The sequence below is a fragment of the Athene cunicularia genome (assembly GCF_003259725.1).
Source record: "Athene cunicularia isolate RWA chromosome 2 unlocalized genomic scaffold, athCun1 chr2_part1, whole genome shotgun sequence".
NCBI classification, from domain to species: domain Eukaryota; kingdom Metazoa; phylum Chordata; class Aves; order Strigiformes; family Strigidae; genus Athene; species Athene cunicularia.
In genome coordinates, this window is record NW_020799095.1 from 99552893 (window position 1) to 99578482 (window position 25590).

General features: G+C 36.7%; 1 protein-coding gene across 1 annotated transcript in view; it reads right to left on the bottom strand.

Moving 5' to 3' along the window:
* Positions 1-13530, bottom strand: part of PTPRM (protein tyrosine phosphatase, receptor type M) — a 406723-nt gene extending 393193 nt beyond the window's left edge. The window contains exons 1-2 of the mRNA XM_026841434.1: positions 13498-13530; positions 4343-4347 (exon numbers count right to left, since the gene is read on the bottom strand). Of these exons, the coding sequence (XP_026697235.1) occupies positions 4343-4347; positions 13498-13502 (10 nt within the window). The 5' untranslated portion in view covers positions 13503-13530. The remainder of the gene's footprint in view (positions 1-4342; positions 4348-13497) is intronic.
* Positions 13531-25590: the final 12060 nt, after the last annotated feature.

The following is a 25590-nucleotide window of genomic DNA, read 5'->3' on the forward strand; positions in this document are numbered from 1 at the left end:
GTGTTTTGGAGCTGACTCAACCTGACAAAATTCTGGACTGAAGTCAAAACCACTATAAAAATGAGTAAATAGAAGGCAGATTCTCCGTATGTTTTGTATCTTGGATATCACAAATACATGACAAAACCATGCTTCAAAATGCAGAAGCCTCTTTCATAAACTGCCTGAAAACGTCTCGACATAAAACTTTGACCTACAAATAACTATCAGAAGCAACCTTCTTCTCACATGCTTAAAATAGAATTAAAAATTCAAAATATATTCTGGTAGTGGAACAAGCCTCCTGAGAAAAACAAAAACGCAACTGAACACCTCTTTTATAGAGCTTATATCATAGGATTCACTTAATTTATTTTTATAGCTACCACCCAGGAGTGCACAAAACCCCCTTATTAAATGTGTAAAAGCATTCAATCATTGTGGTTGGCAATGAAAGCAGATGCTGCAGGAGAGAGATGTGGGAGAGGTATTTTTTTTTCTCCATTTACTTGAAATGGAGACTAGCAAGGACATATTGGGAGGGTGGGAAACAGATGTATGTATTGCAGTAATATATACAGAAGGTAACAATTAGGTATACTTTCTTTTGACAAGTTAACATGCAGTACCTCTTAAAGGACTTGAAATGACACCTCTGTTTTGAAAAACTATAGTAAAACACATGACAACGTTTTCTGTACTCTTTCCTAGAAAAGAAAAGAAAGAGCGTAACTTTCAGTCTAGCTCCTGGACCATACAGTTGTGACGCTGAAGCAGTGGTCTGCAGCACCTCACCCTTCTGTCAGACAAGGGACAGAATACATACCACAGGTATCTCTTTTCCACTCAGCATCTATTTGTGATTTCTTATGTTGGTAACAGAAGTTTCCCCTATTATTATTACATAGAAACCCTGTTATCCTTTCTTCACTTGGATTTTATCATAATTTTACCTTCACTTCTCCTTTCAGTTCACTGAGGAGAACTATCACCAAAACATGCCAAAGCATGTGCAGCTGGAATTAAGAAGAAAACATCTAAATGTAGTATAAAATTACTATTCATTTTCTTTTTCCTGGTTTTCTTTTGCTCCTATAGAGCTACTGAGGCCTGGAGGCAAAATCTTGAACTGTTTCCTCAAGGTAAAGTTCTGCCCTGACAAATGGTAAGCTCAAGAATCACTCACCATTAAATCTCCCAATATGGTACTTAGGAGAAATGTAACCGGTTGTGCTGATCTGTTAAAGATAGGCAAATTTCAACAAAAGGAAAGAAGAAAGTTGTCTGCTCTCAGTAGCTTCATATTAATTCCACTTTTATAATTGATGATCCTAAAAACTGCTTACGCCTTTCCATTTCACCTCACCCGAGTACTCCCAGTGTCTTCGTATATCATTAAAATACAGCACAGTATTGCTGTTCCAGAAAGATTTGTCTAAGGGAAGGGAGAGAAGAGCAGGGGAAGGCATTTGGGGAACAATACAAAACTGTACAAGTAGGAAACAGTACAAAACTGCATGGATTATATTCAAGAAAGAAGTGTATACACTGGAAAATCTGAGATGAAATAAAAATTCAAAAGGAAGGAAGAAACAGTGTGGGCATATTCAGTCTTTTTTTTTTTTTTTTTTTTTTTTACCCCAGCTGGGAGGAAGGGATTGAAATGCATGCCCTGCAGCCAAAAATCACCATAATACAGGGTCTGCTCACCCCGACACTTCACTTTATTTAAAACACAATGTAACCTCAGAAACATACAATCATCAAGACTGATTACAAGAACACATCAGAGCATTTCTCTAACCTCTGTTCAGGAAACACTATTAGATTTTCAGTTTGTCATAAAGATGAACCTTTTCATGCTACATCCATCCTAGGGCTCTGCCTAACAAAAGACAAACCACCTTTCCCACAATCAGCACCACTAGCTCTTCCACTCACAAAGCCATCAAGTTCCTGATCCCAGTGAAAAATGGGATAACATTTGTGATTTTCACAAATGTACTTTATGATAACTTTGAAAAATAGCACTTTTTTCTTAAAATTACTAAAATCCAACATCTTCATTCTTAGTTTGGAAGTGTGCTGTTCAATTATTCCCTCAAAAGTTTTTCCCCACATTGTAATGAATGTGCATGAATGAACAGACATGAATGAAGGCAAGAATAAACAACACAGTAAGCAGCCAATGTTCTTTCGACTGTGGTTGTGCCAAGACATAGAAGTTTTCACAAAACAAATCAGCTTTCAGCTGCATTTCACGCTATGAGACTATGAGAAAAAGACTATGTTGCTTCAACAACATTTATCACATAAATTTACAATTCAAATGGAGTTAAAGAACACTTGCTCTGACTGAATGAACCACAGTGTTACTTCACAGGTCAAAGCCACTTTGCTCATTCCCTGCCTTCCAGTGTTAAGTAAACAGACAGATGTGGACAGCCTCATGCTGTCACAATCAAAATCCATGATATTTTAAATTACTTTTAACTACTGTAACTGTATCTGCTAACAGCACAGATTCTATTAGAGTAAAAAGTGAAGTTCTGGTTTTGAAGTTCAGTATCGTGTTTTTCTAAGGTCAATAAATACAACAGCATAAAACAATTCAAAGTCTTGGAATAGGTAAGTCATATCTAAAGACAATGGGCCCACAACAAGCTTTGCAATAACACAGCTAGATTGCCAGTACAGCGTAGAACAGTTTCAAAGTGAGCCCCAAGACTCATTGCTTCCCCAACTTTCACAGACAGTTAATACTGCCTCTGAAGTTATCAGATAACAGGACTGAAGACAACCTGTTTTAACAAATCCAGTTTTGATAGCTGATTTACTATCAATTTCATCCAACTATCAGAACATTCTGAGCTGAGTAAATTTTTTGTGGGGGTTTGTTGGTGGTGGTTGTTGTCAAAAATATACTATAATATCCTATTTACCTATATATAAAGGGATTTCATTGAGAAACCTGACAGCATTCTTCTCATCTGCCAGTTAAGCTTTTAAAATGTATCTTCACCTTTAAACTCTTCAAGCTAAAAAACACAAGTATACTTGAAACTCAATCATTCTCCCTGGTGCTGCTCATTTTTAATGAGCCTCTTGTCTTTATGTCTCCCAGAAGACAGACTCCACAAAGCAATCTCAGGTGATGTGAAACCAATGGTTGATGCTTCTCCAAACCCCTGTCTTTTTCAGCCTGAAATCTTTCTGCTAAACCCATGTGGGACTGATGGGCCATTTCAGTCAAACCCAATTTCACTTATTTATCACAAGCCCCTACTCAAACTCTACTGTGGATTGCTTGTACACACAATCTGTTTCCAGCTTTGAACTTTAAAAAGGATTTAAGCAGTCAATCTCAATATCATTATAAATCCAGCATGCATTACTTGCCTATTGATTGCAAGAAAATAAAAGTTTGAGGCTTGATTTCAGGGCTAATCTTTCCATTTGCTTGATGAGTTCTGCAGTTGTTACAGAACACTTAGTGCATCCTGTTAGATAACAGCATATTAAGCTTGGATGAGAAATCCAGACTATTTACAACACACTTCTAGCTTTAAGTAAAGAACAAAGGCAGTGTTAGCTTTGCTAGTCTCAGAGGCTTTTCAGCTATACCACAATGAAAAACAAACCAACTAACCACTAAATATTTCTGTATAAAGGATTCCACAACCTTAAAATATTTTCATAAAGCTAATAATGTTAAGAAATCTTGTATCTCTTCTGCCTGGTATCAAAAGTCTAGATTTGGACAGAAAATACTGACGTTTATATGCTATTTCATCAATGGATAGAGCAAATGCAAAAACAGTCTAATAACAAATGGAATGAATATCTTAAAATTTATAGGGAAAAATAGCATTTGTAAGTGAAACAGTTTATCATCTAATTAAATGAGCTGTTTATGTTCTGAATGTTAATGTGTGTACTGAAACATTTGAGAACAAATGCCATGAAAGAATTTTATACATAGAAAGTATTCAAACAGATTTTGAAGCCCATGTAGCCCATTCCCTGTTTGCTAAACAAAGCAATTCCCCCCCTCCTTCCCCTCCCTTCTTCAAATGTACAGGTTTTCTGCTGTACTTTTCCTCATTTAATCTGGGGGCTCTCCTTCAGGTGAGAAAGGCTGTTACTCATTTTGGTTTGATTTTTAAATTTACTGTGTACACTTTTCCCATGCCATGACGGTGAATTGCTACAGATGCATCCCAAACCATTTAGTTTTATGATACAGCTCTAGCTACTTGATCAATAATTCAGGAAAATATTCATCTCGATTTAGTTACTGCTGTCAGTACAAGCCTTTGTGCCTAGATGAAAAGAGAGCAGGACCTTCATCTGGAGGTTTTACCTGTGCTGCTCAATGAATTAACCTGTAGGAGGTGCCACAGTGATGAAGCAGTCAAAAACCTCCAGCAGGCAACTTCATCACATGGGTAATTAGTTCACTACATCAATAACACCTCCAGTCGTTAGCAGGGCCAAGGCTGAATCCCAGGTCTGCTTGTTAAATTCAGTAAGCACAACAGGCTTTTACTGTGCTACAGGTATAAAAAACTTTCTACTTTTAAATTTAGTTAGCTACTGCTTTTTTTTCTTCTTCATTTTTAGTCATTATCTCTTGCAATAAATTATACTTTTATTTCATTCATCACATCCATAACCTCCTCCCAGAAGGAGAAGAAATAATTAATTTTAGAAACCTCTTGACATTTCCACAAGGTCTTATCAACTATAAGAGAGACCCACGTGAGAGAGTATTAAAAACACTACTGATGCAACATTGACATGCCCAAGCTCATAAGACCTGAGGAGTGAACTCCTGAATCTTCCACATAGCAGAACTGGGCACTACTGCTACACTACCCAGATAAAATAATTACTTCCAATTTTTGCTTATAAGAAGATTAAGTCAGCACTAAACTCACTTAAATGTTGTACCACAGCAAAAAGACAAATCAAGGCCACAGAGAGCTTCATGCTTTCTAACCTCGTAGAAATCATTTCGAGTCTGTGAGTGCGGTACCTAAGTACTACCAAATCCAAGGACTGTCATGTTGATTCAAATTATTTTTGCTTTCTTCTAATTCCTGCTCCATGCCTCATGAAAGGGATGTTTTGTCCAGGACAAAACACTGGGCTATGTGCCTCTGATCCTTTGTGAAAATGGTCTGGTATTCCCGGGACCTCAATACGTTACTAAACTGGAAAGGTCTTGCCCTCTCAGTTGCCAAAGTTCACTTCAGGCTAGAATATTCTAATGCAAGTAAAATGCATACTCATATCTCCAAACAGTATAGATTAGGAAAGTACAACAGATTAGATTAGCTCAGATTTTTGGCTAAATTACTTGAAAGTACCCACTTTCTATAAAAATATTTTAGTAATACCATATAACCTGTTATATACACTGTATACAGATACATTTTTACATGTATTTTTGAAGTGTCTTTCTTAGTTTACCTTTAATCACTTACAGAAAAAACAAGAGTTGAGCTTTTAGAGCAATTTTATTATGTAAATGCATCTTATTTAAATATTTTTAAATCCCAATAATAAATTGTGTTTGACCTGTATTTTTGAGGTAGCCAATAGATCTAAAGACTTCAGTGGGTGTTTAGAATTGCGTGTCAAGTGTCAATGCAGTCCATATACAGGGTTATTTCAAGTGGATGCGAGACATTCATACATTCATCTGTCATCAGTCTAACCCAATGTACAATACAGACCTCCTACCTGAACCAGAGCATATCTTTTAGTGACATATGCAATCACAGATTTCAAACATTTTAAATCATAGAGACATCAGAGTTACTGAGCTAACCACAATTTCTTCTTTAATAATCTATTTGAGCACTAGTTCAGATCTTAGCTCTCAACTCTGTTCATGAGTAGAATTCGATATTTCTCCTACTGTCCTGTCAAGTCACAGACTGCAGTCCCCCATCCTACACTCTGCCAGCCTGACCTATTCAGATCTTGCAGTTACTCTGCTTCCTTTGGAGCCAAGGATGATCGCATGCAACCGAACAGCTTGGAAAAGCAAAGTATTATTTGTTCAAGTTAAAAACATACTAGAAGAACAGAGTAAGTCAGTGTGTTTTGCATGGGGTTTTTTTCTGTAATGTATAATAGTTTTAGGACTTGGAGGTATAGTCATTTTTTGTGGTTGTTGGTTGGTTGGAGGGTTTTTTTAACCACTTCTTTCACAAAATGCCTCTCTCTCTCTCTCCCTCACCCCTACCTCCCTACTGGTGCTGTACAGATCCTAATGATTATGTTAAATCTTTCTCACTTCATCACATGTTCCTAACTGTTTACAGCCCTTTGAAGTACTTCTCCCATGAATTAGCAGGACAGTCCTCTTTTCAGCTTAAGGTGTGGAAGCATGATGATCCCTACAAGTGTCTCCCAGTATAAATTTGAAGATTATGCGTCTATAGCTATTGTGTCCTCTTCTTGTCTCTCTCTGAAAGAGGCATTTGAACAGAATAATCCAGTTATCACCACATCATCATCTCAAAGATGTCACTTAAATGTATTTGTAAAATTACTTCTCAGCATTTTTAGATTCTTTAATTACAGAGTCACAGAAGGGTAGAGGTTGGAAAGGACCTTTGGGGGTCATCTTGTGTCCCCCACCCCAAACATGGACAACCTGGTGCAGTGTTCTCCAAAGCAGTATGCATGAAAGACAATCCACTGTGGTGTGGGTAGAAAATATTAGAACTTAAAATTTTTTCTTTATTTTAAATACAGAAGAAATTAAACTGTACTAAGATTTAATATACACCTGGACACTGACACCCTCAGTTGGTCTCTGTATCAGATGGTCACATCTTCCTTCCATGGAGGGGATGACAGCAATGCCCTCACTTGAACATTTGCTTTAAACAAATTGCAATGTATTGCGGTTCAAGTGTCCCTGGTTGAGTGGATTTATGGATATTATCCAGTTTTAACTGAAGTAAAGTAACACTCACAAAATGGACAAATAGTTTAAAAATAATCACACAAAGAAACCAAAGTCTGAAGATGACACTAATAATGCAAGTACAAGCAAATAACAAGAAAATTGCAGAGCTGACTTGTCCTTAGTAAGAGCTCTTTGTAAGCCACATTACAAGGTAACAACAGTGATGACCTAATGAGATCTCATCACAAGAATTTGGCCCCAAAAAAATTAAATTTTCAATGTTGAAATAAACTAAACTTAGAAGCAGCCCTTAAAATTGCTGCATCATAAAGTGTTAAAGATTTTTTTAAAAATACTGAAACATTAAATCACACAGCTCTCCCTAAACAATGTATTATTAATAGCAATATTTTAACTAGGAGAAAATAGGGGTTTTATCACTGCTAAAATAAGATTCAGAAACATTGTTTATTTCATCTTTATATCATCCATTTTAAACTTCTTTTTGTATATGTTTTAACTGTTCTAATTACATATGTGTAGTTGTATGTGTATATAAATTAAATATACACATATTGGGAGTGCATGCTCAAAATTTTTTTACTGATAGGGATTCATGAGCAAAAGGGTTTGGAGATCACTGACCTAGAGCAGGCTGCTCAGGACCAGCTTCAGATGGCTTTTTACTGTCCCCAAGGATTAAGGTTACCTGGTCCAACCTCCCTGTTCAAGCAGGGCTGCTAAGATCCACTTGCCCAGAACAACACCCAAATGGTTTCCGAGTTTCTCTAAGGTTAGAGAATCAACAATGTCCCTAGGCACCCTGTGCCAGTGGTCAGTCACCCTCACAGGGAAATAGTGTTTCCTGCTGTTCAGAGGGAACCTCCTGTGTTTCCCTTTGTGCCCATTGCCCCTGATCCTGTCACTGGAAACCACTGTAAAGGCCTACCTCTATCCCCTTTGTACCCTCCCTTCATGTATTTATAGACATTGATAAAATCTACTTCAGTCTTCTCCACACTGAGCAGTTCTAACTCTCTCAGCCTTTGCTCATGTGAGAGATATTCCAGTCCAGGCCATCTTTGTGGTCCACCACTGGATACTCTCCAGCATGTCCATGTATTTATCTTGTACTGGGAAGCCTAGAACTGGAACCAGCACTCCAGCTGTGGTTTCACCAGTGCTGAGCAAATCACCTGCTGGCAACACTCCTAATGCAGCCCAGGATAGCACCAGTAGTCTTTGCAGCAAGGGCATGTTGCTGGCTCATGGTCAGCCTGGCGTCCACCAGGACCCCCTGGTCCTTTTCTGCCAAGCTGCTCTCCAGCTAGGCAGCTCCCAACCTGTACTGGTACCTGGAATTGTTCCTCCCCAAGTGCAGGACTTGGCACTTCCCCTCACTGAATTACTCTCAAGCATATCAGCCACCCCTCCCAGTTTTGTGTCATCTGTAAACTTGCTGAGAGTGCACTCATTAATGAAGATGTTGAATCAGATTGGACCCGGTATAGACAGACCCCTCAGGTATACCAACAGTCACTGTCACCCAACTGAACTTTGTGTCACCAATGACCACCCTGTGGGTCCTGGCTATTCAGACAGTTTTCTGCCCACTCCACCATCTGCTCATCCAGCCCATACTTCATCATTTTCACTGTGAGGATCAGTGTCAAAAGTCTTTCTGCAGTCAAGACAGACAATATCCAGTGCCTTCCCCTCACGTACCAAGCCAGTGATTTTATCATAGCAGATTATTAAACTGCTCAAGAAGGTTATCCAGTCAAGTCACCTTCCCTTGGTGAATTCATGCTGACTGCTCATGATGAGCTTCTTGTCCTTCATATGACTGGAAATAGTTTCCAGAATTAGTTGCTCCATCACCTTTCCAGGGATGGAGGTAAAGCTGACCTGCCTGCAGTTTCCTAAATCCTCTTAACTTGCTCTTTTTGAAGATAGGGGTGACATTTGCTTTCTTACAAATCATTCAGAGGTTATGAAAAATGGCCCTGCAATGATATCAGCCAGCTCACACTCAGCACTCATGGGTGCATCCCATCAGGACCACAGGTACAAAAGGAACATCCACTTCAACTTTATCCAGAAATGAATTCACCTAATTCTCAGCCTACATTTAATTCTCAGACTAAATTTGTGTAGTCATTCAGGCTTGTTTTACTAGTGGCCTGCCACTCTGTGGGTTGTCTCAATCATTAAGAGTTCTCCACAGCACCCTTGAAAACCCAGATGAAATACTGTAAATTTGCTTTATCGAATAGATTCTAGTGGCAGATTTAAGGAATTTAAAAAGGTGTGCTTTCAAACAATGGTTCAACATCGTTCTTCTGAGTGCCCTTGAGTTTGTTGTCATTCATGCATGAGCTAGATCAGCATTCCAATGTAAGAATGCCAAGTATTCCTCCTTTTTCAGATAATTCTGATCAGACATCAAAAAGCATGGCTTCCAAGTCTTTTTCAATCACTGTTTCATTGATAGTGTTTCTTTAGGCTTGAGGCATGCCTCGTTTCTGTGTCAAAACATACAGTGCTTTCTTGCACTTCAGCTTTCAAGATCATTTAGCTCTCCACTGATCACCACTTACCATGGCACTAGCCCTGTTGTCATCTGCATGCTTTTATCACTAATGACTCTATATTTCTTCCTCATCACTAATAAAAAGGTTAAACACTGTCAGATCTAAAATTAATCCTCAGAGGACCTCCACATACTCCACATTGATTACTGACTACAATTATGTTATTGAGACCTATTAGCCATTTTTTAAAAAACACACTTGATGTATGCTGATGATTCTGTATCTTTCCAATTTCTAAATCAGCATATCACATGGCACCAAATCAAACATTTTACAAATATTAAATGTCACATATCTTTGAAAAGTCAGATTTGTTCTCTCCAAGCATCACATTCTCTTGAGAAAAGATCTATTTCCCATAACCTTGTGTTGATTTAAAATAATTAATGAAGAATTACAGATATGTAACACAGTTGACTCCCAGGCAGCCATTCTATTACTCTGCACCAGATTCATGTCTGCTTGACAGACTTATAATTACTTGGTCATCCCATTCACCCTTTTAATGCTTTGTCTTACCAATTTTACACAATTCCTAACATTTTAATGTACATCTATTTCTCCTTCCCCTCCTTCCCCCACTTCCCCCCCATTTTTATAACCTGTTTTACTTTTCCCCCCTTCTCCACAAGGAGAAACCAAACAATTCTGTTATTGTGATTAGTAACATTCTGCATATAAATTTGATTATCTCTTCCTCTGCTACTTCCAAATCCACATTACTTCTGGAAGCAGAAGTAAGCACCTATGAATTGTTAGAAAGAAATGTCTCATTCTCCTGATAAACAAGCACACTGATATAGTTACACGGTTTTATGATGCTAATAAGTAGATTGCCAACAGCAGTAGTAAGGACAGCACAGAGCAATTCCTAACCTAAAAAGGAGTTCTGACTTGTGAAGCAGGGAAATTCTTTACCAGATCTATCTTCCCTGACAAAAAAAACAAACCTTAAACATAAAAACAATAATACAGGTATTTTTATAGAGAACCTACCAGTCCAAACTGTTTCATTAAAACAGCATCTGCAGCCATACACTCAGATTAGCGATGTAAAAGAATCACCTACAACATAAAACACCATCACTATCAGTGAAGTCACTGCCCTTTCAAATAACTCCACTAAACTGGATTAAAACTTTTAGGAACACACATACCCCCCTGCCTTTTCACACACTTTGTTTTATTCATAAGAAAAAAAAAAAGCGATATAACTCACCTGTGGCATGAAACTATTAGCAGTGGTCTGGGAAATACGGTATTTTATTTAGAAAGGCGCTGATTTGCAAACAATGGGGCTGCAGAAAGAAAGCTCAACAGAAGTAAATAAAGCACTAAACATTCATGGAGACAGGAAATTCTGTGCATGAGAACTTTCTAGAGAAAAATTTATAATAAGCTTTTGTTCTTTAAAATTGAGACTACTAGATGCAAGATGGACAGTTTCACTGTGTTTTGTAAGTTTCTATTTCTTAGAAAGTTATGTTATTAAAGTAAAATTTAGACCATAGTTGACAAAATGCACCTCTGTTTCTTCACAGTTATGAGTACTACAGAATCATAGATCTTTCTGCAGAAAATCGCCTCATTTACAAGTGTTCCGCATTTTACACACACATTACATTCAGCCATATTTTCCTGTGTTCTTCAGCAGTTTTTATGTTCTCTTTTTTTTCCCCCTAACCTCAGGTAAACCTGAGAGCAATCAAGAATTAAACTAAAGCAACCACAATGACAGAAAATTTGTATTTCTTATTTTTCTTACTGTTTAGCATATTTACCTTCCAATTTTTTAGAGAAGTATTTCAGTATAGCTCAAACTGATGCATACTGAAGACATATTTAAGGTAAGTGCAATAGTAACACTAAAGTCATTTTCCTTCTTCACTGATTTTCACCAGTAGATCTGTTCTTCAGTCCAAAAGGACTAGGGACATTCACCCATACCCCACTCCCTGCACCTTTTTTTGTTGGTGTTTTTTTTTGTTTGTTTGTTTTGATTTGTTTCCCCAAGATAAGCATATGAAAACAAAAGAAATGGCCTTGAGCCAGGTAGATACAGGACTTGAGGGTAATGGGGATGTTGCACATTCACTCAGCTGCCCTCTGATCACATTCCTTCCTGCTAAGGAAAGGCATTAGAACCTCCTTATGTGCTTGCTTGCTGTTGACGTTATGGCTTATATATGACAATGCCCCAACTCTGGCATTTTCTTTGCAGGGAACTAATCCCTGTGTTACAATATCCTCAGCACTATGTGGAGCCATTTGACATTCACCAAACCTGACAAGAAAGAAATCTTGAGGTCTTTGTAGTACAGCAAACAATAGTCCCTGCAAAGGTCCACTCCAAACAGACAAACAAAACATGAAGCAACAAAGATGGCTTGATTATTTTAAAAAGGGCACATCACTATCACACCTAGTCACTCATGAAGAGTCTCAAGATAACATGTCAAATTGACACTGCTGCAGCAGTTCTCACAGATGGTAAATCAACAACAGCTTCTGTACTGTAAATCCTTTACTAAAACTGTAAATCCTTGCCTTTAAGGCCCATCCCTCTCTAATCATCTTTGTTCATCTTTCACTACATTGCCAAAAGCCCCTAATTAGTATCCATTTTAGGCTGCCTTTCACTGCTCCTCATCCTAATCAGTTGACTAATTACTTGCACATAATCTCAGTGCCAGGTTAGAAAGATGTTTTTTTGAATGAAGATAAGCATATGGAAGAAGTCCCTTGACTAGGGGGCATGGAAGATAGCCTGTAGACAGCTACAAGACCACCTCAAGTAGCAGGTAGGTTAAGCTAACTAGTTTTGCTTAAGGGAAGGAAAGGGGAAAGAAAGGGGCTGTCACAGCCAACAGCAAATTTACAAACGTGATAATCCACAAAAGCCAACAGCAGGAAGCTTTTAGTGAAGCAGGCAATCAAGGGAAAGGCTGTGATATGAACACTCATTCTAGCATGACAGCAGGGAATGTGACTTTGGATTTCCAATAGACTGTACAAAAGAACACCAGTGGATGCTGCAGTAACTGATGGAGGAGAGGAAAGCATACAAAACAGTTTTCTGCAAAAGGCAAGAAAAGAACACATCTAATTTTAGGAATGTATGAAAGCATTTGGAGATGATACGCATGCATGAGAGAAAAAGCACCAGAGGTGTACCCCCCAAAAAAGTAAAAAGATTACTTAATCAAGGAGCATGGGCAAGAGTAGAAAGAAGAACAATGTAGAAAACAATACTTAAGAGCAGTTAACTGCCCCCCCAACTCAGCACTGATGTGACTTCTGCACATAATGATGGTGCAATTAAAGAGTAAAGGAGATAATGCAGGAAAGATGAAAAGGACTGGATTAGGAATAGAATCCTTTTCAGACTCTTCTGGAAATAATTGACCTCATGAAAGAAAATAATAGAAGAAGCAATTAGGTGCTAAGAAAATTAAAGAACAATTTTTTTTTAAATGGTGTTTAAAACAATTAAGTTTATATAATAATATTACACTTAAGGAGAGATGAAATACAATACAAGCTTTTAAAAATGTTCTGGTGACAATAAAAATTCCATCAGGTGGAAATATCATAAAGATTTCTCTGGGTATTTTGAAAGCAGTACAGAACTTGTGAAGAATGCAGAAGCGCATTTCACAGACATGTGTTTATGATGTTGCTAACTCAGTAGTTACCAGCAGAGTAAATACTGCAAAGACCCTAAACTGGCACCAAGGCAAATCTGTGGGGATGGCTTTTTACTACTAAGATGAAACAAAACTAGTTAATTGAGTTTATGGAGTTTATGTCAGTATATCAAGGAATGCTGAAGGTTCAATACCCACAAGTTATGGTTCTGTCCCCCTCTTATATTATTTTTTCCCTTAACTAAAATGCCTTGCAGAGATACTCCTATTTCATGCCTAAGCACAAGAGGAACCGCAGTATTCAAAATTATGAACTCATGTGGAAACATAACTGCTACATTTCAGAAACAACATCTGTGCTCAACACAGCTTCCCAGCAGAATTACCAGTGAGGGGGTGGTATTTTGCCCAACAGTTTGCTCCATTTCTAGGGGCAGGTCCTAAGCTTCTTCAAGCCAAGCCATACAGTGAAGAGCAATGCTGCTCAACCACACGCATGCAGTTATACTAACCAGCAGCCAAGGATGTGGATTTACAGTACAGCCTGACTCTCCAAGCTGATGTCTTGAGTCCAAGGGCAGCCACATTCCAACAGTCTAAAGAACAAATTCATACAGTCCCTAAACTTGTCGTATTTCAGATCCTGTTAAGATGGGCAGAAGATGAAGATTTAAACCTGCATCTGGCAACAGTGCTGCAACATGTCACTTCATAAGCTGCAGACCTGGGCTGTATCCAACACCTGGTGCAGTTTCCCCCATGCAGTCACTACCAGCACTGCTGTTATTGTATCCTCTCAATAATTTCTATCGATCTTTGTTAGTCTCCCTCACAGTCAGCAATGTGGTCCAGAAGCAAATACTTGTGCTAAATCATCACATGTCAAGGCCTGGAATTCAGTGCCCGCACACCATAATTTCTTTTCCATTAAAGTCTCTTGCAGAGTATGAGAACTCAAAAAAAATGTGTTAGCTTTCTCTCAAACACAACACATGTGAATCTGATTTAATGCATAATTGTCACATATGTAGACAAGTACAAAGGAACCACTTGGTTAATTAGATTCTCCTCTTTATTTAGCTTGTTTCTTATTAATGGGGAGAAAGTTCAGTTTGCCTAAACTATCATACAAGCAACACACAATAGTTTATTTAGCTCATCAAGGCAGGAAAGAATGCAAGGCACATGCCAAACATAAGGGTTAAAGAGTCTCAGGACTGCAATAACATTTACCTCCCTTTGACTTTGGGCACAACTGTCTAAATTAGAAAATCAGTTCCTTCAGTGCTATGGCCCTCCAACATCTAAACCAGGGAACAAGCAGGTACCTCTAAAGGACAATTCAGACTTACAGTAGTATTGCTTCCAATTTAGGTTTTGTTGCTGTTATTTATGTGCTAGGCGCCTATAAAGCTTTATCTATGCAAGTCTGTTTTTAAAACAGCTTTGAAAAATCTCTAGTTCAAATTAAATGTTTTGTAACAAATGTCAAAACTGTAAATCACTGAACAGTAGCAGTAAACTATAGAGAAGATGCAACTTGCTCAATGCAATTCTCCAAATCTGTTAAGCCAAAAGTTGTTTAATACAATTTAACTCACCCTGGAGTGCAGTTAAATAATTGTGATGGATGGAAGCTTGTCTTAGTCTTTTCCATTTGTTAAATTATGATAGATGAATTATGAACATTACTGCATTTCAATTCATTCTTTCTGTTCACCACCCCTGTTTCATGAAAAACATCCAGTCAATAAATAGTCTAAATCCATCTCTGTCAGAACCGTACAATGTTCTACAATTATGATAAAGAAGCTGAAGGCCAAAAATATTTCTGAGCAAGTCCCTTGATGTTAAGAGCAATAATAAATGTATGCGTGAAATGTAACACACTATTTTAAATAAAGTAACTGTATCTGGTAAAAATTAGTTCTTTATGAGAACTTTGGGGGAGGAAAGACTGTAATGAATCAAACCCCCAAAAAGACATGGCTTTTTTTTGAGCAATTAGCTAAGATGGTATTGAAGTCACATACTGAAAACAATTCTTTCGTAAAGAAGAACAAAAAGAAAAATAAGAAATATATTACTAAATATAATGCTTCCTAAGAAAATTTGACTTGAGCAGCCATTTGCTAATCAGCTGCTCTGACAACACCTGCACAGAGACTCCTAGGATGCCGTTTGCCATTTTAACATATTACACAAAATCGCAGAGCACTAAGCTTCAAAAACAAAATCCATACTATCTACCTTTTCAAAGGGTTTTTATCTTGCAATAATTGTTGCATGTGACTGCATCTGACTTCTAGCCATTTCAGTACCTGTGCTCAACCACTATGACATTTCAGAAGAACATCTGTTTACTTTGAATTATGTCCTTCACCTGGACTGTTCATTGTTTAACCACAGATGTACAATGTCTTAGGTTCCTCAATTTGGAGGAAATTATTAAATGAAAATGGATGATACAGAGGTTTTCTTTAGAAAAAGACAGGGTGTGCCTCCATGTGTAACTCTGTATGTATTAATAAACTACCACAACTCAAAATGTCTGACAGATGTACTGGAAGATTAACAGAAACCACTTCTGATTTTAGATGTGCTGATGTGCACCAGGAGAAACTCTGTGAAACCTATAGAGGTATGTACATCAAAGAAAGACAAGCCTCCAAGAAAATCTAGTCAGGCTTTAAATGTGTCCCCCTCAAGACTTATCTACAAAAAAGGAAACTAAACCAAGAAAACAAAAGGATTTGATTTGACAAAGTGCCACACATGTCAAAGATTACAGGATATTTACTTTAACTGTTAGTGAGGTGTAATTTAAGACAGCTGAAGAACAACAGTATGTATACGATTCACACTACCAGACTGAGGTACCTTCCATAGTACATCTTTGTCAAACATAGATGGAAGGAGGACTCAACCTAGAATGGCTAGTTCAAAGAATAAGATGGGGGAAGGGGGGGGGAAGCACTAGACTATTAACTTCATTAGCAAGTTTCTCCATCTTTGATAAAAAGACTTATGAAAAGTTTATGAAAGGACAGACATGAGGCAGCAGCTCTGTCAAATCTCAGGAATCCAGTCTGACTGACAGGTATACAGCTTCACAAATACATCGTGACAGTTACATACACTGCAGTATGAGGAATCTTATTTTAAGTAAAGTTTACAAAAACTAGAATGTGACATTTACAAGATTTCTGAGCAAAAAACCTCAGGGACAAATTCAATCTGTATTATCTTCATTTTATCCTAGCTTTCCTTAAATATATTGTCCCAGGTTGTTCCAATGTCTCCTATCTTGATACGGACTTAATGCCTAGGAACTACCTTGTCACTTTGAGTCTGTCAGGAGCTTTCAAAAGCATTTTTATCTTAAATATGAAGTATTTTCCTGCTGGTGAAATGGCATTACATCTTGCAGAATTCTTCATTCATCCCCAGTGATACCACCTACCTGTGGAAGGTTAGATCTGAATCATCTTCCTTAAAGGAAGCTTGACAGTTTGTTTCAGAGGTTCCTTTTTGTCTCCAATTTCTAAGAAGAAAGTAGTGTACATTCAGAAATTTCAGGCAGCTGTGCACCACTGCAAGTGCCACAGAACTAAAATAACATTTCTCAGAATTAGTCTGTCATAGTTTAAAGCATCAAAATTGTTAAGTAATTCTCCAGTGACATTGTAATTACAGAGTGCAGCCACAGTGATGCTATACTTAAGGTTGAAGGAGCTATTCCTATTTCAGTTTCTTGCAACTTTCTCAGCAGAAAGAAAGAATATCTGACATGGGGCAGATGGAATCACACTTTTTTGACATGAACCTCCTTCACAATTCCAATTTTTATTGACTAAACAAGCTTCTGTTCCTTAGAGAGGTTAATATGCAAACAGCAGCCAGAAGAAGTTGCTACACATAAACATTACAGAAAAACAATTAAGTAAAATCATAAGAGTCTTGTACCACTGGGTCCTACTTGGATGACAAGCTATGCATGTAGTTGAAAACTGGTTATGATAGCAGTGCACATACTATGAAATGGTAAAAAAAACCCTCAATTAGGTTTAGCACAATTTGGAAAAAATTTTAACATGAAATTCAGTTGTTATTTGTTGTCCCTATTTAGCTGTCCCCCAATCCTGGACAACCTAAACTCAGTGAGTGACAAAATTTCAATTCTTCATTCCTTAGAACTAAGGATGTGATGAGCCCAAACAGGCTGTATGAAATGTTTGCATTTGACTCCTCGCAGCAGTGTGAATGTTCTTGAAAGCTCAGCTGAATAATCAGGTATGCACTGAGCCTTGCTAACTCTTTCTCCACAAGTGTAACTTGTGCCAGATGCTAATCAGCCCTACTAAGTGAGATATTTAACTGCAGTCACCCCAGATGCTATTTGTAACAGAGACCATGCCTAGCATACACCCAGGGAAGGAACACAACACAACACAGCAGCACACTCCTTTCAAAAAGCAACAGAAGAGGCTTGCCCCGTCCCTGTTTTTAAATCAACAAGTTAGATCTCAGTTCACTGGCCAACATGAACCCTAAATTCTTGATGGTAAACACTCTCCAACACTTGTTAAAATGTGCTGCTGTCCACAAAAGGATGCAAGATTCACCAGTCCAAAGATGAGGAGACAGGACAACAGCTGAGAACACTAGGATTCCATGATAAAAGAATTATTCTGAAGATGAAAAACTTTAAACTATTATACAGTAAGAGACAAGAGAGAAAAAAAAAAAAAAAAAAAAAAAACCACAACCAGAAAAAGAGGAAGCAGACAATTGTATTAAACAGTAGTTCCGGACTGTCAGGAAGATGGATATGACAGAAGACCCACTGAAAGCTTTTGGGGATTCAGCTATCTTCAGAGTTTCCTTGCTGCTTAGACCTAAGTAGGCTTGGCAAGGTGAGTTAGAGTAGCTGCCTGCCTACCCTGCCAACCACCCTGGAATGCCTGGCTTTCTCCTTGTCCCACAGAGAATGCCTCAAATGTATTAGGAAGACCCTACACCACCAGCGAGAGTCCAGCATTTCATTACAATATCCAAAAAGCTCTGTGGTACAACACCTAAGCTCTTTTAGGTATTTTAACTGGATTTGCACCTAACACTTCTCACTTCAGGCACTGAAAATCAGAAAGATCATGGCCCGTTGATACATAGTGTTCGATGCTTGTTCTGTCTGGTTTCAGTACATTTGTGGTAACAGTCAAGACAGACTAAACAGCATTTATCTGCCTCTTTTCACATTAACCTACAGTAGGGGAATACAAGGAATAAATTTTCTCTTTTTCCCCCAATCTTTTAACCACTTCTTACTACTCAATTTCTCACAGTTCTGTAGCTTCTTCTGGGTTTTCTCAGATATTTATTAATTTACAAAGTTTCTCAGTGCAGGAAATTGTCAGTTTTATATGAAAGATAGCTTTTTTTTTTCCCCCCACTAGCCGTCATCCTCAGTAATTACCAGTCAATAAGCAAATGATGTCTATTTAGGCATATTAAAATTCTTCCCAGAATATGCAGTAAGTGTTTCCTTACCAAGACTGCCTTTTTAGTTGTCAGGGTTGACTGAAGAACAGAGGGACAGAAAAATTATCCATCATTTTTTCCATCCTACTGCATCTACATTGTATAATATTTAATTCAGATACAGCAATTTCTCATACAACACATGTACAAGATCACGAACACTCAGATTTTGTTATCCAGCTTCCACATTTCACCAGACTGAGTTACTGAGATCAGGCCTTAAGACTGCATGTTACAAGTGAATGTGCTGAATTTTCACTGAGATAAAAATAGTAAATTCTCTTGTATTTCTTTATTGATATAGTTGGGGAGCAAACACTATTTCTTCCTTGTCCCTAACCAACACAGACAGCAATTATTCTTAAATCCTGTAGCTGAGGTCCCTAAATGTCAAGGAATTAGCCTATTTATTCTGCAGAACAGGAAAGGGTGAAACAGACAGCTGTCTTATAAAAATAATTACTTGAAAGGGAAATCATTTGACAACTCTAGACATACTGAAAGTGAAAGCCAATGATCTTAATAAGCAAGTTCATTTCAAGAATGATAAATAACAGAACTCTTGCTAGAACTCAGACACCAATACTTAAAAAACAATACTGGCTTTAAAAAAAAAAAAAGTCATCAGATCCTTTTTTTCTTAGAAAGAAAATTAAGAATGCAAAGAGATCAAAAGAGCCAAATGTGAAAACTGATTAGTCAGCAATTCTTAAAACAACAGTTGAAATATTTTCTCAGAAATTGTGAGAGAAATATGGGAATTTGTGAAATCTACCACATAGACTGAAGAAAGATAAAATCATAATTATTATTAGAAAGAATTTTTAAAAAATCATTTTGATTCCTTTCAACTTCCAATCATATAGCTCTTGATAGGTTTACTTTAAGTAACTTTGAAATAGAGCTCTTGAAAGAAGATGATACAGGTGGAATAAAACCAGCAAGTATCTTTGCCATCTGCAATGACCAATCACTGAAATGGACCAACATCAACTAACCACTCCATTATTTTAAACTAGAACTAAAACTAAAATTAACATATGATCAACAATGAAGTGTTTATGTGACTTAATGTAATAAAAACTCTTCCTTTGTATGTACAAACATAACATTTTTCAATCCTCCCAAAAGCAGGAGACATAAGAATTCATTTCATCCCACTGTGAATAATCTAGGCCTATTTCAATACTTACATTTCATTGCAATAATTTATAGGCTGAACACTTGCAGTGACAAAAACTAGGCCAGAATTTTTCAGTAAAACGATGGAAAGAGCACTGTAAGTAAATAACATTAAATGTTTTCACCAAATAAATTGCTCTCTTAAAATGTAATCCCCCAGTAAATGCTTCAAAAGAAGCCTGATTATAATTGACAGTCCTTCAGAAGAGGTTAATTTAATATAAAGAAACTGGAGGCCAAATTTTTTTCACAAATGCTGCTAGTTATGTTTCACATAAATTGTGGTCATAAAACATGTATCAGATTTAGCCTAGAAAGCTATGTCTTCTCTTAGTTCAGCTACTTTTTTTCCCCAAAATCATGTAGAAATACCTATGATGTTGATACACGTAGAACTTTTATACATGTTCCTGAGAGAGGCAGTTAAAAAGTCAGAATCAATCTTTCCAAAGATGAATATCCACCAGGTGAGAAGCAGAGATGTTCCTCCAAGCCTTCTGCCTGCTGTCAATTAATGATAGCAGGAACAGTCTGGGAAGAGGCATTTACAGTCCTCCTGCATACAGACATTTCCCCAGTAATTTTAGTCACTGGAGAAAACAACAGAATGTATACGCTTCCATACAAGAATAATCTATGATCTGATGTTCAAACTGATGCTGGACTTTACCCACACAAAAACTATTCTGAGACAATTTATACAAAGCCTACTCTTTCTGGTTTATAAGCATAAAACAAATAGAGGAACTTGCAGCTTATTCAGTGACAATTTAACTTCAATCACATTAATAAAAATATAACCTATACATTATATTTTAAATAACTACAATTGCTTGAATAGCTTGAATAAAAATCAGAATACTGACAAAAATGTGTGGGTTGTTTGTTTTGTTTTGTTTTTTTTTTAAATGAAACCTTTTTTAATAGAAGCTTTTAATGAAGACATTAGAAAATTAATTCTGTATCAACCACTAATAAAGTTTGGAAATAACTGACCAGACCTTCAGCCTTCAAAACTAAAAATGCCACACTCACTTTATGTATCTTTTTCATTGTAACAATGTCATTTATTCCTCTTGTCTTGCAAGTTGCAAAAGGTCAGCTTGTTATACACCAAGGAAAGAATTCTTAGATCATAAATTAATAGAAGTCAGTTACATGACATTCCTTATCAACCTTAAAGTTATTCCCCACTAAGAAGTTCTGTGGAAAGACATCAAATTGCAAGATTTTTATAACTACACCTCCAAACTGTAAATGCTTTTTCCTTTCAAATATATTATGAGAAGCAGGGGAAAAAAATAACTTGTTACATGCAAAAGCTAAAGCAGGGACAGAGAGAAATTGGTTTTTTAAAAAAAATCTTAATACTCCCTGTGCACTACAGAACATCAGAAATCCACTCTTTGATGATGCTGTAATAAAAGAAAGTTGCTCTGGTAACATATACGAAGCCCCAGATAAAAGCTTACAGGATTAAAGGATTACATGAAGGTTATTAAAGGGGTTGGGGAGGGAGTGAGGAGGATGCACAGTCTTTTAAATAATGATCATCATTCTGTTTGGAAACATATGTGGTAAGTTTGTTTTTAGGTTGCATTTTAGCTTTTGTCGTAAATGCTCTACTTACTACCAGTTTGTTTTCGCTCAAAAGAAAGTATGTAAGGAAGTAAATGCTTAACTTGATCTTCAAATGCACAAGAAAGATTTGTTTGCAACATAAATCTGTTGCATTGGCATAGCTTCATTAGAGGTTTCAGTTCTGAACTGGCACATTATATATTGCATTTTTATCCATAAGACTGTCAAGCACCATATTTTCAGTATTTCTTCCAATGGAAAACACAGATCTAAATGAGAAATCGACGTATCAGTGTAATGAATTACACTGTTTATTACTTCTAAAATAAATAAGTGACTGTTAACTTACAGATGTCATACATATACATTATGCATGAGTTTTAACAAAGTTTACAGTCGATCAAGATTAAATCCACTGTGGCACCTTATTTTGATAGAAAAAAGAATTAAAATAAAAGATTATTTCCTTCTAAACAAAATACTGATGTTGCCAGTGTACTGGGTATAGTTAACATAGGAAGAAATGAGTAAAGTAATTAGAACAGCACTTTAGCGCTTTTCATATATAACAAAATACATGACATCTCCTTGGGGACTCATTTGTTCTTAATAATTAAGCATGATTTGAAACTCTTGCTGAGGGCAGATCTGTAAACAAGTATTTACCGTAGCTATCTAAGGAACCAGGACAGTCTGTCTATTCAGCAACCAGCAACTACTAGCAACTTTTAAGGTAACACATGGGTTTAAGTTAAGTATTTGGTATTTCATTTTACACACACCAAATTATCCTATTAATATGTTATATGGTTCACTGAAAAATAAATTAAGGTAGTATTATCACTTTCCAAAAGTAGGTTATTTTCCAAGTTCATATGAGCAAAGATTTTACAATAAAGTATTTCTTCTACACCTCATAGTATACATCATAATACCTATCAAATCCCATACAGGAACTAGCTGAACACTTCATGACTGTCTTTTTTCATTAACTTTTAGAACAATCCATGTAAAATATATTCATGAATTACATAATAACTGAAAAGATCCAGAAATCGAGAATATAGGTATGTCTTTGATGTCCTAGTTAAGAGGCATTTGACATCAACATTTTCAGTCTTTTTGCCAATCGTTGAGTCATCCAACAGACAATAACGGAAAAAAGTCCAGAAAGTGAATATGCATGAGCGAAATGAGATGTATAAGAAAGCCAGATAAAATAAAATCTTTACAGTTAATGCTGAGAGAACATGGGAAAATTATTTAAAATATCAGGTTTATCCCTCCAGTACTCTTTTAACCCATTATCCTAATACACCTGCTAGAAAGAGATACTGCTAACTAACCATGGATGGGTACAGAAGATTTATGGCGATAATCATATTAACATTATTGGACACTACTAGTGTAAATCATCACCAGAAAAAAAAAAAAGAAAACAACAATATAAAGCTCCCAACACTAATGCAATACATAAATGTTTTTGCTTGCATTTTTAACACATGAATCCGTAATTAAAACATTCTGCTGCAGAAAGGTCGCAGAGAATCCCATTCGTTACTGGAATCCTCATGTAGAAAATGTTCAAAAAGGTGGTAGGAAATTCCTAAGTGATTGAGAACATGATTTCTCAGTATTCCCTATATACCTTACTTCCATCAAAATAAGTGATAGGCTTTATACCCATTCAAATTATCAAATACTCCTGGGTTGTTGGCCCCCATTCCTCTGGCAGGGAGAGACTATGAAGTAACACAGGCTGGAGCATACAGACAAGTCTCGCTTTTTCCAAACCATTCTGTCAAGCTCCTGGCAGAAGAACAAGTAGCAAGACCCTCGGCACTCAAAACTGTCTTCTACAGCAAACATTAACAGAACATAAGAGTAGGTAGAAAATCCAACCGCTCATTCTGTGACCACATGCTGCCTTGGACTCTTTCTCTGCTGAGGAGTTCCACATTTCATTTAACTGTATTCGTCACTTCCAACTCAAATGATCTGTATCCCAAGGATATTGCCAAAGTCTCCTATAGATGGGCAGTACTCATTAATTTGGAAAGCTCTGAGATACAGCTTCCACTCAAACACACCACCGCAGTAGGTGTATTCATAAATTATCTTTGTTGTGTTTTTATACCTTTCACTTGCATTACTTGCCCAACTTGCTCCAGTTATAAAGCTCCATACATATGGCTAATGTTGCTTTGTATGTGCTAACAATCCTGGCAGGTTTCCCTTCAATAAACCACTCCAGATGTTAGTCTCAGTAATTATGTCTGACATCTCTCAGCTTTGGTAATGAAATACTGCTGATACAATTCCTTGTTTGTATTTCTAAGGATCATCTTCAGGCATAAAAGCTACTGAGTTAAAACAGCCAAATCAACGGGCACAGAATGAAAATCTGCTAAAATGAATATACAGCAATTGCATCATTAGCATAACCAGGATAAATATGGAAATACAGTATTCTATGAGAAAACCATCACTTATACAGTATATTTCATTCTGCTTAATAAAGATGCCCTTTCAAATACTATATATACATATGTATGATTACATGAAAGACAAAATTACCAGTCATTAATATAATGTAACACTGTATAAGATATAACCTCTTTCTTGCTTCAAAGAATCAAAACTGAACTTTACACAATAGGCCTGTTGACAACAACGTATGAGAAGAAACATGCATAATGGAATTTCTAATCTGAGAAGTCAAGACTCAATACTTATTTTTACCTACAGTATTATCACATCAGCTGAACTGAGTATCAGAAGTGCTTAGGCAAAAAGTGTGGTTAAATAATTTGCATCCAAAAAGCTTGAATTTTGCAGATGTGATCTTAGAGAACGCAGATTCTGAAAAGTACATTGTAAGACACGTACAGTTTCTACATTGATAAATAAGCCTGCTCAAGAAGTCATCGGCTCATACTACTCTCTTGGGATTTTTGAAATTATCACGTTAAATGTCAACACTAACAATGAAGTGATTAAATCAGTACACAACCACGGCTGATGACTGAAATTTCAAATATTAGTAGTGCTGTCAATGTTGCATGGGGCACACTGAAAGGAATTTAAGAAGATGATTTTGTATTAGAAATAAACATTTCTCATGGTCTTAAACTGTAATAGGTGTCATGTCAGTACTGCTGCCAATACTATTTTATTTTAAATTATCAAATAGTGTTGACAAGTTCTTAGTGATAATAGCTTTCTTATATATTACACAAAAATATTAGATATATTACATAGACATATTAATTATTATTATTACCTAGCAACATTAAGCCTCATCACTAAGGAGCAACTTCTAGTACCAGCACAAAACAGTTTGGTTTTTTACATTAGTAACAATAATGTAAAAGTTACTTTAATTACTGACTTCTGAAGGACTGAAATTAACCCACAGTCACTTAGATCAGTAGGAACTTAAGTGACTGCTAATTTGAAGTCTTAATTGAAGATTCGGAAGCTACTCATATTTACTGTAATATGCAATGCCACCATTTTCATTATATAAAACAAAAGCTTCAGCACATGCAGCAATGACAGAACTTCCCCACAAGCTACATGAAGTATGTGAAATAGGCTGTTTCCCAAATAGTATTATGACTGTTCATATGTTATTCTGCAACTTAGAACCATAATTGAAAATCATTTATAAAAACGCACAATTGCAATAATTATGTTCTCATCACTGAACATTTTGTTTATATAAGCACGAGCAAATGTTCTGAACAGAAATATGTGGACAGAAAATACAGCTGCCCATCCTCGTGTCAAAAAACCCAGAGACTCTTACACAAGCACATGCAAGCACACGCATCACGCTGGATGTGCTTTTGTAAACTTAAGGTCATCCAAAACAGTTAATGGTTTTGAACTTCTCTATTTTTAGGCATTTAAGTCAGCAAAATGTTTGTCTCACTACAACATTCAGTTAATGATCAAGCAAGAAAACCACTACTAACTGGCCACCCATGGCAAAATCTCATGACTACAGTTTACAAATGAAGCGATAATTGTTTTGTAAGGAATAGGGAAGTATAAGTTTCAAAGGGATTGACACATTACAAAAATCACTTCAACATCTAAGAAATGCACTAGGGCTTGCCCCATCAAATGGGAG